At 42.0% G+C, this 16,426-nt stretch overlaps 1 protein-coding gene across 1 annotated transcript in view; it reads right to left on the bottom strand.

Moving 5' to 3' along the window:
• The window catches only part of CUX1 (cut like homeobox 1), a 101,040-nt gene that overhangs the window by 36,862 nt on the left and 47,752 nt on the right, over nucleotides 1-16,426 (bottom strand). The window contains 7 exon segments of the mRNA XM_031556484.1: nucleotides 1,506-1,607; nucleotides 2,987-3,052; nucleotides 3,964-4,635; nucleotides 5,722-5,818; nucleotides 6,842-6,890; nucleotides 11,135-11,193; nucleotides 15,343-15,531. Coding sequence (XP_031412344.1) covers nucleotides 1,506-1,607; nucleotides 2,987-3,052; nucleotides 3,964-4,635; nucleotides 5,722-5,818; nucleotides 6,842-6,890; nucleotides 11,135-11,193; nucleotides 15,343-15,531 — 1,234 coding nt within the window.

Raw genomic sequence — 16,426 nt, 5'->3', positions numbered from 1 at the left:
TATAAATAAGGTGAATCTTTCTAACTCCAAAAATAAAACACACAAATTACCACAAAGCAAGAAGTTTAGTAAAAGGCTTCATTATTTAATTTGACGAGCCCAAATGTGCTTCTGCTTCCTGTTTTCTCATACCATGGTTCCAATCACTGGAACAAACTGCTCTACAAAAACCAGACTGACGCCTCAACACCACTCTGCGTCCCATTCAAACCTCCAGAATGGAGACATGGGTGCTTCTGGAAGAGATAGCACCTAACGGAGGTCCTGAGTGGTGAACTGGGGTTCTGCAGCAGTTAGGGGATAAGCAGAGCCTGGAACATGGGCGTACAGTTCTCTCTGCAGAATATGAAAGCTTTGCAATGGCATCTGTTTTCATTGTTTAAGTTTTCCACTGAGGATGCCAGTGTTTGAAAATCAGTTCCTCTGAAAGCTGCTCTATGAAGGATGGGAAAAGTGAAGCACTCGGGAATCCCATACACTGCAAACAGAGACCTCAAGGTGAAGTGAAATGGCCCTAGCAATATGCCTCACCTGAACACATTTCCAGATCTGCCTCCCTACCTTCCTTCCTGCACACGCTGTAAGGCACATGAAAAACTAAGAAGTGGGAGAAGACAGTGAGGCCATCTTTTCTGAGTTACCTACTGGTTTCATAGGGAGTTTGGAGGCTAAGCTAGCATTAGAAAGGAAGTCCAACACACTCAGATAAAAGATGATACTGAACAATGTGCTTCCAGCTTCCTGCACACAGCCCATGTTTTTATCTACGTCATCATCAGTGGCATAAACTCATTTAAATCATGTATTAACTAGTATTTTACATTTTGCCATGAGATTAGCTTAGTTTTCATTTGAAAGATGACTATCCAAAACTGCAAATCAGCACTAATTTTTTAAGAAAATGAAACAGAAGTATTGCAAAGCAGTGTCTACTTCAGCACCAGCCCTCTAGATGTACTGGAAATTCTTTTAAAGTTGAGAGAGCTGTGGAGTAGACAGAAATATTAACTACATGGCAGCATACAATGAGAAATTAAACTTATCTCAGGCCGAGATGTTAGACATTAATTAAATTTTTGGACTTGTTGGCTTGTTCATTGAAAAAGGCCTATATCCTTACATTCCATAACAAAAAATAAAGTCGTGCTGGAGTTTGCCTGTGTTATAATTTGAGTACACGGTGTCCACAGTAAGCTGGCAGTGAGGTTCTGGTAACTGCTGACTACCCTGTGACCTTCACTCAGGCAGATCCCCTCAGCTCCATGTGTCCCTGGGGCCTGAAAGGGAGAGTGCTGAGCAAAGGCCCCGTCAAGCAGTGATGTGTATGAACTTATCTTGGGCTGCATTACAGACAGAAACCACTCCACTAAATAAAGAAATTTTAAAAGGCACTTTAAACCTACATTCAAGGTTTTAAGAATATAATTAACTGACCAGAAAGCTCATGGTAATTGTTTTAATTAAATTCTGAAATAAAAGGAGCGAGAGACAAAATGAGGCTGTACCTGTTTTCTGTACTTGCAGCTCCCTTTTGGCTTGTTCAAGAATGGATTTGATGGCTTCATCAGAGCCAGTCTCTGTGGTTCGGATTCGTGTGGTTATATTACCTGAGGAGGAAAACAAAACTAATGACACTGGGAAAACTTTTATTTGTTTGTTTGTTTTTTAAACACAAATACAGGCAGTATATACTAATGTGCTGCCAGCATGACCTGACAGCAGCTCACATCAAACCCTTACCAACATCTACAACACCAAGAACGCCCTTAGCACAACAGAGGAAAAACATCCTCACTGCATGAAATCTGTCCACCTGCTGCACTGAATGATGAGAGCAGTAACATCACCAGAGGAAGAGCTATGTGGTCATACTGCATTTTCAAATATAACACGCACAAGTCTATATTTTTAACTTCCCTTCTTTTTTTTTCTTTTCTTTTTGGAGGGGGAATGGAAACAGAAGGGAAAAGAACTGGAGGGGGGAGAAATAAAGACAAAAACAGAAGCTCAGAAACCATCCTTGAAAACTGCATCAGCTACCAGGCGAAGTAGGATGAGTGCATGTTCAGATCAGAACAGAATTTCAAAAACCTGGATACAGGAAATCAAAACTAATTTGTGCCTTTCTAGAGGCTGGTACGTTAACAGAAGCAGTCATTTAAGCACCAGTGCCATCTGAAGTACTTTCCAGCTAAGAGTTATTTCTAGCCTTTTGTTCACTCTTTTTTTCCCTCTGTTTTTCTTTTAACCACTATGGGGAGAGAAAGAAGGGAAAATTCCTAAGACTGGAAAACTACTGCATTGTTCATTAACAGATTATCAACTTAAGCGAGCTACATAATTTCTGACTGAAATCAAAATAACTGAGGGGTTTTGAGGTAGCAGTTTTTATTTTTGTCTGGCTAAAAGTAAAATTCTGCAGCTGATCTATTACAAAGCAAAATGTTCATATTTTAATGATATTTTACTGGTCTGATGTTCCCCTGTCTTTTTGCTCAGTCTGCTTCATACTGCACTGTACTAAAGAAAGCACCACACTAATTTAACAGCTGATTCAAGTGTATTTGTCAACATAAGCCCTGTGAGGAGAAAGAAGGAAAACCGAGGGCAGAAGCAGAATGCGACTGATCTTGGATCACACACAATTGCGCAACTTTCCTGCTCTAGAATAATAAAAATAGCAGAGAGAGCATTTCAGTAGATGCAATGATTTTCAGGGCCACTTCTATCACTTATCTCTCTATCTGTGTATCTAGCGAGGAGGAGAGTAGAGAAGTATCCAAACAGGGTTAAGTTAGTACAGCAGCAGCAGAATTAGAAAAGCGAAGTGCTGGTCTAACCCATGGTTTGTTTTATACTTACTGTCTGTTTTTCTATCAGATTCCAGGCCAGAATCAAACTGCACAGTTTTAAGGAAACACACAGCTAAAGCACACTCCACTTCCTAGGTATTGACTGCAAAGAAAAACACCTGCCTGTGACGTACCTTCAGACCCATTTCTTCGTTTCGGTACTTCCTGAAATAGTCTGTTCAGGTTCTGGCCTGGATTCTCTGTTGAAAAACAAGTTTGGTAAGAACAAAACAATCAGGGGATGGTTGCTCTGACATCATGGGCTGTGTGACATGAGAAGATAGCAGCCTGTCTCTAGAGACGAGGGTTCAAGCGTTCCTCAAACCCTCGAGTCTCTGTCTGAGCGCTGGAGGAGCTGGCTACTTTGGAAGAAGCAAGGCTGGCTGATTTGTTAATAAAGATTACAGCTACGTTCGGAAAGGAGATTAGACAGATATAAATAAATGTCTAGAGATACCAAAAATGAAGAGGTTAAAGATGGGCAGATAATCCCCTCAAGTACAATCATCAAAAGGAAGAGCAGATTATAAATCTAACAGCGTTCACTTTCAATTAAACAGAATCTAGACAAATCCTGCCTGTCCTTTCCAATAGTTCTAGCCTGTAAACAACTTACTTTTCAGTTTCTCTAAATGTAAATCTCAGTCTCTGCTTAAGATGAATCACAATGAAATGCATATGTTATTTCTTAAAACCACCACCCTACATATGCAAAGCTGCTTTAAAGTTGGCTTCCTTTTTTAATTAGCCATTTCATGCATCACCTATGATATTTTGTCACAAGACACAACAAAAACACGGTCTCAATGAACAAGAGAACCAACAACTGCCATGTATTTCTGACAGCAGCAGCCAGAGACCCCTCCTCACTCCCCATTTCAGTCAATGTTCCCTGCTCCCTGTCCTGGCTAGCCAGTGGCTAACACATCAGCCAAGGTACTAACCTGTATGGTGCTGAAAAGCAGAGCTACAAAGCTGTACTTTCTGCACCGTCCTGCTCGAGGTAAAACAGCAGCAAAGCACAAATGGCCTCAAACACAGAAACCTTCACCTTTTTGCACTTGCAACTAAGAGGAAAGCTGGGCAAGTCCCTCGGCTGGTGAGCGCTTACCTCTTTGTCTACCCTGGATGCTGCGAAGAGCCAGGATGTTCTGCTCGTCCGACAGGAACTGCTTCATCTTATGAAATGGCTCCTTGCCTCTCACAGTCAGTTTATTCCATGGCTTTGGCCGGGCTAGTATCTCACTCACAGACCCTTGCGACAGTCCCAACACATAATGTCCAAATATCCGCTGTCCAATATTGTGCTTGATCAACTGCTCTTTCACCTGACGTGCAATTTCGGCTGTGTCTATCTCCTCGCCTTCGGAGATGCTCCCAGCACTTTCTGACTGGCTGGGAGATGGGGCCATGCCATTTACATCCGGACTTTGTTGTAATGGACTTTGGGAAGAGATGGAGTTTGTGCTGTAAGGACCTGTTGAAAAAATCATGCTTGTGCTTCCTGCTTCCTGCATTGCCTTGGAGTAGAAGGACTGCATTAGCTGTCGCTGGAGGAGAGAGTTTAGTGCAAATTTTCCTGTGGAGGCCAGGGGTAAGCTGGGGCTTGCCAGGGATGAGCTGAAAAAGTCTTGACTTAAACCCGTTGGTGAGAACTGGTGTGTACCATTAGTATTGGAAGCCTGCTCCCCCGCGTTGCGGAGCAACTGAGAAGGAGGGGAAGCCGGCAAGGTTGCAGGACGCTGACTCTCAGGCTGGTCTTTCCCTTTTCTCCTGGCTGACCCTACAAGGAAGGTCAAACATAATGCATTATGGGGGATTAAAGAGGGAAAAACCAAGATAAAAAATGCAAAGTTTGCCCCGCAAAGGGAAAAAGTGCAGATTGACAGGGGCCAATGAAGTGGTGGTGGGATTTTTGTTTTCGTTTCGTTTTTGGTTTGTTTTCTTTTTTTTTTTTTTCCATAATTCAAATTTCAATAAGCCAAACAAGGCCCCCAAAACAAACAACATGCATTTCATGTTTGCACCTTTCTTGTATGTTGCAGCCTGGAGAATCCCCCTTACAGACATTAAAACTAGAACAATTACATGAAGTGCAGTTACACATTTAAAATCAATGCAGTTACAGACAGCAAGTCCCTTTGATGTCTCTCATTCAAGACATTACTCGTTGGACCTGACTGAGCCCAAATGCAGCAAACATTTACATTTTGGAACAAACCAATTTGAATAAAGGAATCACCAATAGGTGGATGCACCAAGATCACTCAGTTAAGTCATAAAACTCTTCAGAATTCAGTAATCCCAGTGCCAGTGGCAACTTTTAACTTTCTTCCAGCTGCAAAAACCATAAGCATTCAAGTATCTGGAAATTCCATGACTTGCCATTTAAAAAATGTGCACACAAAATGTAAAAAGCCCACATTAGGAAAGCTAAACAGCAAACACACTTCACTAAAAAGACAGTATTTTGTTTTTTCAAGCTGACCTGCTGGCAATATATCTAAATGTATCAGACAGGAAGATTATTGTGTTCTGCATGCAAACATTTTGCATAACATTGTGCGTGGGGGGAGAGACTTCTGGTGCCACAGATGAATTTGTTCCCAAAACAGCAGACAGCCTCAAACACTACCACTCGGTACATCTCGTAACGCCTCCTTCCTAACCTTTAAAGAGTCTCCAAGGTCTCCGAGCTTTACTTTTCTATCCAGCCTATAAAACTGCAGAAATCAAACACTTCCCAGCGTTCTTGTTGCCTGCTCATCTTCCTGCCGTGCATTAGCTCACACTCTCACCTCTTATTCAACCCTCCCTCCCTTTATGAGACACAAACATAGTAGAAGAGCTGAAAACGGTGTCAACCTACCACTCAGGTCACTGTTTGTGATTCGCAGCGTGGCGTTCTCGGACTGCAGCGAGCGGTTCTTCTCCAGCAGCAGCACCTCCAGCGGTTTCGATGCATCCTAAGGAAAATCAAAGTGGGAGGTTTGTTTCCAACAGCATTAAAAGTCTCGCTCAGGCACTAAAAAGGATTTCAGAAGAGGAAAACAAGTGCTCATCTCTGCTGCGAGCGCAGCTGGGGAATTCAACATGCATATATTCGCAGGAATCACTCAGTGCTCCTACATGAGCTGTAGTGGAGATGCGCTGTTTAATTTCCAGTGGAAATCATTCATCAATTCTGCGTTATTTGGAAATGTGTAATGGAACATTTACTTAATCTTGCTTCTTTTGAAATGGGACTGGCGTGCTTTCAATTTAAGAGCTGTAGACTACTTTTAATCTGATTATAATAGGAGTTCAGATTATTTTATTTCTTCTAGGTCAAGCGACCCAAGCTAAGCATTTCCTTGAAACGCTGCTTTTCAGCTGAACACTTTGTTCAAAAAGAAATTCAGTCACAGAAAACTGTCATTTACTTTCCTGTAAACAGCCAACCCTCAGTCATCAGAAAGCACACTGAAATTTAACCCCCACAGATTGATATTCTATTCAGATTTCAGGAGCAAAAGCTTAATTCAAAACATACAAACTTACGTAGAGTAACTCACTGGGAGAGCAGAGGTTTTTTTTCCTGCTTTCCCAACACTCAGAGGTCTGTTTTATTTGAGAGCATTATTTTCAAGGTTAGCATTTACAAATGCTCCAGTCCTTGCCCACTGCACTACCAGTATGAGATGCACGCAAGCCCTGGCTTAGCTGCGTATCAGCTCGAGGATCTTAGAAGACCCAACTGCACACCACTGTGGTTACCCAGTGCAGCACCAGCTGAAATGCCACTCTTTCTCCTCGGCCGCTTAAAGGAAACCAACAGGCAAAAAATGTTCAGTTCAGCTTTTTGCACGGAGATCACCAGGAAAGCAGTGATCATCCCACGTCTCAGCATCAACACGAAGCCCGTGCTAACGTGAGCAAGTTATAAGAGAAATTCTGGTTAATTAACTGAACTGCTGAAGTAATTAAGAAAAGAAAAGTAGATTCAGTACCTGCGCACCAGAGCTTTCAGGTGGTGCAAACTCCATGGATTTCAATATACTGTGGAAGGCAGAAAAGAAATTATTTTCTGTTTCTTCTCCTCATAACAACTGCACTAATGAGCATTAACATTATCATTTCCTAATCTCCAGCAACACTACAAGCGCTAAACAACTTTCCTTGCAGTAATTCCATCTGATAATGAATACAGAATAACTATTCAAACTGGTTATTGGATAAGAAAATTTTCTCAAGCGTCTTCTAAATCATTCCATATGCAATCCCACAAGGCCAGTTTAAAGCGTAAATTTAAAGGTTAATAAGGATATAACATTTTAAGCTGTCAGAAACAATATTAATTTATCTGTGAAGCTTGAAGGGAATGGAAAAGTTGCAGCAAAGCAACAAAACAGGGGAATCACCACCATGGTTACAGTGCTTTATATAATATACACCAGCTCACATATCAAGGAAAATATGCACAAATAATCTTCCCAACCAAGTCACTACAGGCTAAAAGGCAGTTTTTCATTTTAATCACCTCCTCGTTCTATGGCAAAGGGAAGACACAATGGCACAATATTTCTTAAGAAATATGAAAGATCCACATATTTATAAGTACATTAAGAGAAGAATCTGATAGCCTCGATGTGGATGTTTTACATAAATACTGAGCAGTCAGAGGATGGCTCCCTTCTGTTGGTGCTGCCTGCTCAATGAGAGCCATACAGGAACGCAAACTTATTATTGTGCTTTGTCTTACATATTGCTTTAAATAGGCTCCTCAGTCCGAAGCAATACATGATGTGAGCTTTTAACACATACGGACAGCGTTTCTGCAGCGTTCTTCACATCTACAGCACCAGGAACTTTGTGAGGCAGGGAGCAAACGTTTTATCACGTAGCAAATATGGAAACTGAGTCAAAACGAAGCAGAAGGCTGGTGTGGATGTGTATGAACCCCTTTCATCACACAGCATCACTGGGTGATACCTCCGGCCAGCAGAAATCAGCATAGGGCTGTGGTGATCCTGTGATACACTGCACAGAAAGCAGTGCTGCCGACACTCTGCTTTCATGGGCACCTCACCTGTATGCACAAATGCTTCTTTTCTGCCACCGATGGAGCCGTGTCAGGTGAGAGACCATGTTCCAATGGCTCAAGTTCTTAAAGCTACTGGCATTACATGGACTTTGCAGATGTTTACTTGGGCTGTTAATCACTGTTGAAAGCAAGCGTTTCCTAGGACAACACCTCTGCAGAGGAAATGCTCTGTCTGTTCAGAGCTGGGGGAGACAAATACACTGAGGAAACCCATCCAGGAAATCCCCCAGGCTCAGGTAAGCAATTATGTGCATCCTCAATGGACTGCAGAGTACGGCCTTGAGAGGTCAGCAAATGGCCGTGCGTCCCAACAGTCATATATGGAGATCTGTCTGAACTGAAAAATATGACAACCTATAATAGCAATCCATCGTGTGGCAAGCTTTCCATGGCCATAACTGTTGTTTCTGTCACTTCAGTGCAAATCAGCACCACGCCTGCATCCCATGCCCCCACTTACCACCATGGCTGTGAGGAGCAGCCCTGGAGCACACCAGCCACGTTCCCTTCTGGGCGTGCTGAGCCAGAAGCAATGTGCTCCCACTGCTACGCACCAGACTGATAGCAGTCTAGAGTGCAAAGTATGCCTGAATGTACTCAGTGTTTGCAATGGGTTCTCAGCACTAACACCAGGGCTGTACAGCCCTGTCCTGCCATGCTGACCACCTCCACAGGCTGTCCTACAGGTCCTTCTGGGCTCCCAGCACTCTCTGCCAGCTGGGACCAGCAATGCCCCTGAACCCTGCAGCAGCTGCGGTTTGCCTTGAGCTTGGAACAGGCATGAGCAACCTCAGTTGGAAACTCAGTGACCTCTGCCTGTTTGAAGTGGCTTCTCTGCTACCTAAAATAGCTTACTAGCAATTTCACAGGTAATTTCCTTCTCTGAGAAACCAAAATGAATTAAAAATCAGGTCGATGGTATCTTGAACTGCCCTTGGAGGGATACTCAGTACAACAGGTTCATTTTTTCAAATCATGGACACCTTAAACATGTTAAAAATGACTCTCCAAATGTGTCATGAAAGAGTCGTTTTCTCAGGAATATGAGGAAGCAAAATGTTTCCCCTTCGGATTCCGGGAATATCTTTGCCCATGAGATCTCAACTCAGTCTGCTGCTTATCAAGATCAGTTATCTGCTCTTTAAAAGAATGATCTTGTGACTTCAATCTGCACATCTAAGACTACTTGAAAGACTTACTCTAAAGCAAAATGTGTATTGGGACAGTTCGACTTTCTGTTTTTATGATCTTGGCTGCAAAGGCAGGAAGGTTAGCACTGTCGTATTACTCAAGAGGGAACTGAAAGGACACACAGAGCTCTCAGATCTCAAAAATAGTTTTAAAAGCCATTTGGCACAAAAGCCTGTGCAGAAAGCAAGAAATTCTTCCACCACAGATCTTGATGTGGACCCCATTAAGTTCTCCTAACACTGGAAGCAGGCTGACGTTTGAGATCCCTTACTCTAGAATAGCTCTAACATCTCTGAGAGGATTAAGGAAAACAGAGATCAGTGCCCAAAGGATTGAGAAATATCTTCTTGCTGACAAGATTCTTTTTACTTGGTACACATGTGCATTACGAACAGCTAATTCTCGTCAGTGTTTCAGGGTACTGTAGCAATGTATGGGACACCAGACTTAGAGCAATATGCTTTGTGTGGTTTCACTTCAGATCAGACTGTCAGGGATGCACTTTCAGGTTCTGAAACATCTTTTGGACCAGATGGGACCAGAGGGGCTGGTAGGCATGAGCTGCTGTGATGATGCAGCACTGTAAAACTGTAAATAGTGCTCCTGACAAGGGCTGTAGCCCCCAGCCCAGTCCACACATGAGCCCCAGGTCACCTACTAACTAGTAGCTGTCTGTCCTAAGTCATGCTGCCCAAATAAAAGACATTACCCGCACATGTAGTGATAGAAAAGCTAGAACAAGAAGCATCTGAATTTTCACTGATCCAGGAAAACTTCTTTAGTTCCACTGAAAAAAAGAAGTCCAAAGAGTAGGGGATGATTTTTGCTCTTCATCCCAGATGCAGGGCTGCATTTGATAGCACTAAAAGGACTGAAGTGTGAGATGGCAGACTTGCCACCCATGTCTTCACCACAGGCCAGGAAAAGGGGGACTTAATTTGCTGGCACCCAACAAGGGCCACTTCCAAGAGATTCTCCGGTCTATTTCACTGCAGGTTTATCTTGAAATGATGGGCACATGCAGAATGACAAAGTTTTTATGACCAGTTAACATTCACTCCTAGTGATCAAAGAAATGGTCAACTCATTTTACTTTACTGAAACTACACACCTGCACCTGTACAGGCTGCTGCTGGCACTGAACAAGAACTGCAGCCAGCATGGCTCTAGTATAATAGCACCAGGTCTGGAAAGTCACTGGGTGTACAAAACCAAACCTGCTTTCCACATTCTCCAGGGATGTGTAAACAAAAGCACATGACTCCATCTTCATCTGAAATACCTCATTAAACAAGGTAACATTTTTTCAATCTTCTTAAAATATACACAAAAATGACCAGAATGATGAAAGAAGAGATGGAGTTCCTTGCAGTTACTTAAACCTTGACACTAAACATACCTCTAGTCAAGAACTGTCTCTTCTGAACCTGACAGCTTATCTTGATATAGTTTAAAATGAGGCTCTTCTAAGTCTCTTAAAAAAAAAAAAAAGCACCCCTTGAAATAGGAAGAGGCTGTTTGTGGCTTTAGTTTAAAACCACAATATATTAGCAAAAATATACAGTGAAACAAGCACAGCACTAAAATGGCAAGTGCTGAACGCTGGCTGGCAGAAGCAGAGAAAAGGTATTATGGCCAAAGGCCATGTATTAAATTCTTGGTCCACACTACATTAAGCTGTTGGCTGGGGAATTTTGAAAGTGGTCCACCTAAAATACCAGAGATTTTCAAACTTTTTACCCTCGGTGGATAATAACTGTAGAGCCCTTTCTCCATGGACACCTGCATTAATTGCAATTGCAATACTCTGCTACAACAAAAAAGGCATACCCACAGATGCAGCAGACACACTGCTTGTGGATGCCATTTCAGCCAATATTCCTTATTTCCCCGACTTTGTGGTTTTGACTGAATTCTTTATTGTTCCGAGAACACAAACTTGTGGCTTTATTTAACAAGTACTGTTAAAATAGTTTGTGAAAAAATTAATTGAGCATTTAACACTTACTTTAATTCTTTCTTAACCTCTTCATAATCAGCCTGTCCTTTCAGTTTTTCTTCCAGTTGCTTTAAAAGAAAGAACACAAATTTAGTTTAGATTTTTTTCTGCAGGCTTTCAAAATCATCTTTAAATTATTCCATATATACAGCAGTGCACAAGTGAAGGTTAATGACTCATACCTAATTTACATATATTAGGAAACAAACTATAACCAATTCAACATAAACACAATTATACCTCATTGTTCCTTTATTTACAGGGTGCCAAGTGTTACAGAATTCAGTAGGTCCCAGTCTGGCTGTTTGTAATGTGGCTGCCATACATCCAATAAAGAGATCGGTGAAGGAGACGTTAAAAATGGGGCAGGTGAGATTTTTACAAGAACTAATGAACAGAGTAAACAAGCAGGATGCTTTGGCACATACTGCATTCTTAATATGACAGCCCCTGGTAGCCTTATCCAGATGAAAAGAAGACTGAAGAAGCTGCTGTTGACTGGAATACCTTAGGCCCAGAAGACTTCTACAATGCCTCATGCCCAAACAAAACAGCTGTATCAAGTTATTTTACAAGCATTATGTACTGCAGTAACTAATACAATGACACAGCAGAGACGAAGCGTTGAGACCACTTGGCTCCTGGCTCAGGTCTGCCTGACGCAGGGCAGTCTCAATGGCTTCTCTTTGATGTGAAGATGCCACAAACGCCAAAACAAACCTCCTAACACAATCCAGAATGCAATGCCACACATTTGGACCTGACCCCAAAGCCCCTGCTCCCAACAACAGTGCTCATCACTAGAGGATAAATGCTTCAGGAGGCCTAAAACATAGTGATACATAATTGATGCTGGTTGTGCTGCTTGTAGAAGCCACATTAATTTCCCACTAATGATTTCTTTGCTTAGTACAGGCGTCCCTGATCTAAGCAGAGAAAGAACAGTTTATTGCCTTGCAATGTCCATGGTTCAGTTCAGGCTAGCTCTGCCTCAGTGAATTTCTGGTAGTAACATTGGCACAGAATCCCAAAGAAATGACACGATGCATCACCCTCAATGAAAGAGCATCTACTTTAGAGGGAAAGGAGAGAATGACACGACAGAGAACAGGGCTGTGAGGCTGCCTTTGGTGGGGATGTGAATTTGGGAAGATCCTGCACGGCTTCCCGTCTGCTCGTCTGCAGGCAGGGGATGCTGGGTGAGGGCTAATGTGAACCTGGAGCACTGTTAGCAAACTGCTTTAAAGTGCAGCTCCACAAAGTCCTGCAGCAGAGCAGATCTGGGTACACCAAGAGCGGGGCTGGGGCAGCCACTGTGGGAAGTGGGAACCTTGGAGCCATTCTGCCCCTTAACTCTGTGCCTCATCAGGCAACATCTTATTTTGGAGTCTAGAGCAGAACAGCTCTAACAGCAGGGTTAACTGGCTAATCATGCTAGTCCTCAGCAGAAGAAACACTGGAGTGTATGTAAAACAACCAGTGTTGTCAGATAAGATGTTAGTTACTTAGGCAAGGATACATTAAGAAAAAAGCCTTCTGCACAAACATATAAAATACAGAAAAACGACTGATTTCCATTTTAACGCAGCCAATATGAAACGTAATTCTGTATGGGGATCTGTCACATTCAGTAACTCTGTCAGGAAATTTTAGGCATGAAAACATATTAAAAAAAAAAAAAGATGCTGATAGAATGAAGCTGGTTTGGACTCTCGGGGCATAAGACCACTTTTATGCTGTTATAGCAGTATGACAAGCAGCAATATTTTACTTTGAATTGTATAAAAAACACATACATCCATCATTCCCAAGTACCTAATACAGAGACTGTTGCCATGGAAAATCTGCACCTAAATGTATACTTTCACTAAACAATACAAACCAACACCCAGGAATGCAGTGCCCATATATAAGCAGACCATTTAGACACTTGGCATCTTCCCAGTCAATGATTGCTTTAAAATGTATTAGTATGGTAATTGTCTTGAAGAACCCTGTAAAATGCACAGAACATAGCATAACAAAGGCTCAAGCTGTGAGACAATCTGGAGGAACTAATATCTTGCACTAAATATCAACCTGGTTAATTCAGACAAAATGTATTCTAACATCCTCCAGCACAACAAAATGCATTGAGCCAGAAGACAAAAGGAATGGTGGCATTTCTGTACACTACATCTGCAAGCATTCCATGTTTAGGAATCACGCTGCAGTTGTTGTATGAATGAACCCATTAGAGCATGCACAAACTGGGTCCCATCTTATTTTAATGATCAAATAACCCTTATCATCATATTGTTAACTAAAGTGTCCTAGGTGAAACAGCATGGACTTTATTAAAGGACTTAAAATATGAAGGAAAAAAAAAGACTGATGTCTTAGTTTAGTCTAGCGTGATAAACAAAAAAGACCAATTAACCAAGGTTACTTGATGTATCTTTGCTAACTGGCACTGCTGTGTTTTAACTGGGTGGTAGGGAAGCTCTAACCCCCAGCAATGAAGAGTTAACATAATTACAGCTAGAAGAGTCTTGTTACTAGAGGACATATTTTGATTATTAGATCAGATGAAGATAAAGAAGCAATAATTTTGGAAGTATTTCTGTATTGTTTCATTAAGTCATAGAGCATTAAAGAATTCCCCCAAGATACGGTCTGAGAACATTGCTTTAATTTGTGAAACTGTGATTCGTTAGTTGTGGAGGCAACCATTACCATCTTAGCTATTCTAGAAGCAATTCCTCTACAATCAAACATGAGATCAACACATCACTATTGAGTTTTGGCTCTTTGACAGATCTCAGACATAGGCTTTCCCAGCTCTTTGGGAAAAAAAAAAGCAGTTCAAATATTTTTATAGTGTAACAAATAAGGTTAAAGAAGGTTGAAATAGCATTACTGCATAATGAATGGGATCCTAAATACAGAGCATCAGCTGGGCAAGACTGGGAAAACAGAAGATTACCAAAATGCAAATCAAAGGCTTGCTTTGTAATTTCTGTGATCCCATTCCCTTTGAAGTTAATGGCTAAACTGATACTGACCTGAACAGGAACTTGCTTTATTCCAAGAAAATCTGCCACGTGCATGGATTCAAGATACTTTCTATCAGATTTTATGAAAAATTAAAAAGCCTCATAGCATGTGGTTAGCCAGTAATATCTGTTCCTCAGTTCCAGGACAACTCCTTTCTCCTGCACTGAGTGGTGCCCACACACACAACAGATGGGCAGAGACCGATCCCAGCTATGCAGGAACCCAGCAGACTTCCTTGGCCCTACTGAATTTTCACAACAATTCTCCAAAGCTATCTTAAAACACGTAGAATGTAGAAACCACACAGACTGCATCACTCTTTCACCCCTAGCAGATCTTTCACCCCGCATAAATTACACTGCACCAGAGCAAAACGAGCAACCTCTATGAAATGTCAGAATTAGAACAATTTGTAAGAGTTTCAATTGAGCATTAAATCATTCTGATAGAGGAAAGCTACCCACGCCACAGTTAGAGCTAAGTGGGTACTATCAGCCTCCTGCTTTCAAAAAACTCTCCGACTATAAAACCTACAAAACTATGCAGTATTTAATGGAATAGATAAATTTATCTTGTTTACAATTTGAAGCTCAAAGACGGTAGAACAATGAAAGAGACAGGAGTTAAGAGGAAACTGATTCATAACAGATGTCAGGAAACACTTCTCATGCTTACTGATAGATCAACACTGTGTAGGACAGTGCAACAAAGAAAGTAAAGTTGTTGGAAAAAAAGGTAAAGGGGTCACTCACAAAACTGATGCTCTTCTAGCTTTAGTGCAGTGCTACTGGTAGCAAGTGAGTACAGGACTGCACTGCTAATTATAAATGGGAATTACTGCTCAGCAAATAACAGCTGAAAAAAGTTTCAAATGCTTACTAAAAAGCCTTCCCTTTGTGTCTTAGTTTCACTTGTTTTCATGCTCTAAATGGTACACTTCCTTTTCCAACGGGCGAAGAAATGGAGGGAGCAGCAGGTAAATCCAAAGATAAACCAGAGCACAACAAACAGCCATGGCAGATCTGCAATGCCAAGCACTGGAACTGGTGCTAAGTTTTAAAACGTAAAAAGGATTTTCTGTGCCTTTTCACTGCAGCCATTTCATTGCCAGAAAGCTTACATCAGTAAAACCCAATACTGGTATGTCAACCATGTACCCCTAGCACCAAACGCAGCCTTACTTTAAGCGTGCTGTTCTTGGCGGTCAGCTGCTGCTCCAGCTGGGAGATCTGGCTGCTGGAGTTCTCTCGCAGCTTGGTGAGGCTGCCCTGGAGTCTCTGGACATCTTCTACGAGCTGGGCAATCTCCCTCTCCTTCGCAGCCAGTTCTACTTCCAGGCTGGACCGTGTCAGCACCTCGATGGCCTGCTCCTGATGTAGAAAAAAAAACAAACCATGAGACCACATAAATAAAGGCAGGAATGAGCCTGAATTCAGGGCAGCTAGGTAAGGCCCAAGCATGGCATGGGACAGCAGGAGAGACAGAAACTACTCCTAAACCTGTACACCTGTGACTGCATCAATCTGGAAAATGGACCTTTTTAACCAGGACAGCTCCTCGGTAAAACAGGGATAACAGGTCAAATAAATCTCCCTATTTCCTAAGTGTACTGGAAAACTGTGAAAGTCAAAGGACTCCATTCAGATTTATTATTAATAGTCCAAGTGCTCTGACAACTACGAAAATCTGTGCTAGCAAAATACTAATCAGATAAAATATTCTGAAGTAATGGAGCAGAATTTCTTAATCAAGAATAGCAGAGACATGTGCCTTTGGCTCTTCATATGTATGCCACACATTTCAGGCAAAATTGTCAGAAATTGCCCCAAACTGCTATTTCCAATGAACTTGCTCCTCGCATGACAATTATTCAGTGGTATGTTACTGCTGGCAAGTGAAGCCTCTTCTCCATAGGGATGCAGATCCACGTGACACCTGTAAGACAAGGCTGTTCTGCCAATGCACTCCACTTAAAAAAAATTCCCTAAATTAGAATTTTTTTTACTCCAGTTTTCCACGGCTGCCAACTCTGTCCTCAAGCCTGAAATGTCCTTGCTAGACTGACAAGAAATAAGAAAGAGCAAAGAAGGAAGGAAGGTAGATCTTTTCAGAAAAGGTAGCACAGGCTGATTGCAACGTCTCTTTTGTCTCCTTTTGTGTTAAGAAATCAATAGCTATAATGCATTGGAGAGCTCTGAGCCTCTCTTCCACAAGGAGCACAAGGAAACCCCTGGGCAGATCCAGGGAGCAGGAGGCAGCCTGAAG

The sequence above is a fragment of the Meleagris gallopavo genome, chromosome 21 (genome assembly GCF_000146605.3).
Source record: "Meleagris gallopavo isolate NT-WF06-2002-E0010 breed Aviagen turkey brand Nicholas breeding stock chromosome 21, Turkey_5.1, whole genome shotgun sequence".
In the NCBI taxonomy this organism is placed as follows: Eukaryota; Metazoa; Chordata; class Aves; order Galliformes; family Phasianidae; genus Meleagris; species Meleagris gallopavo.
Note: the sequence above shows the minus strand (reverse complement) of the source record. Positions and strands in the feature narration are given on the sequence as shown.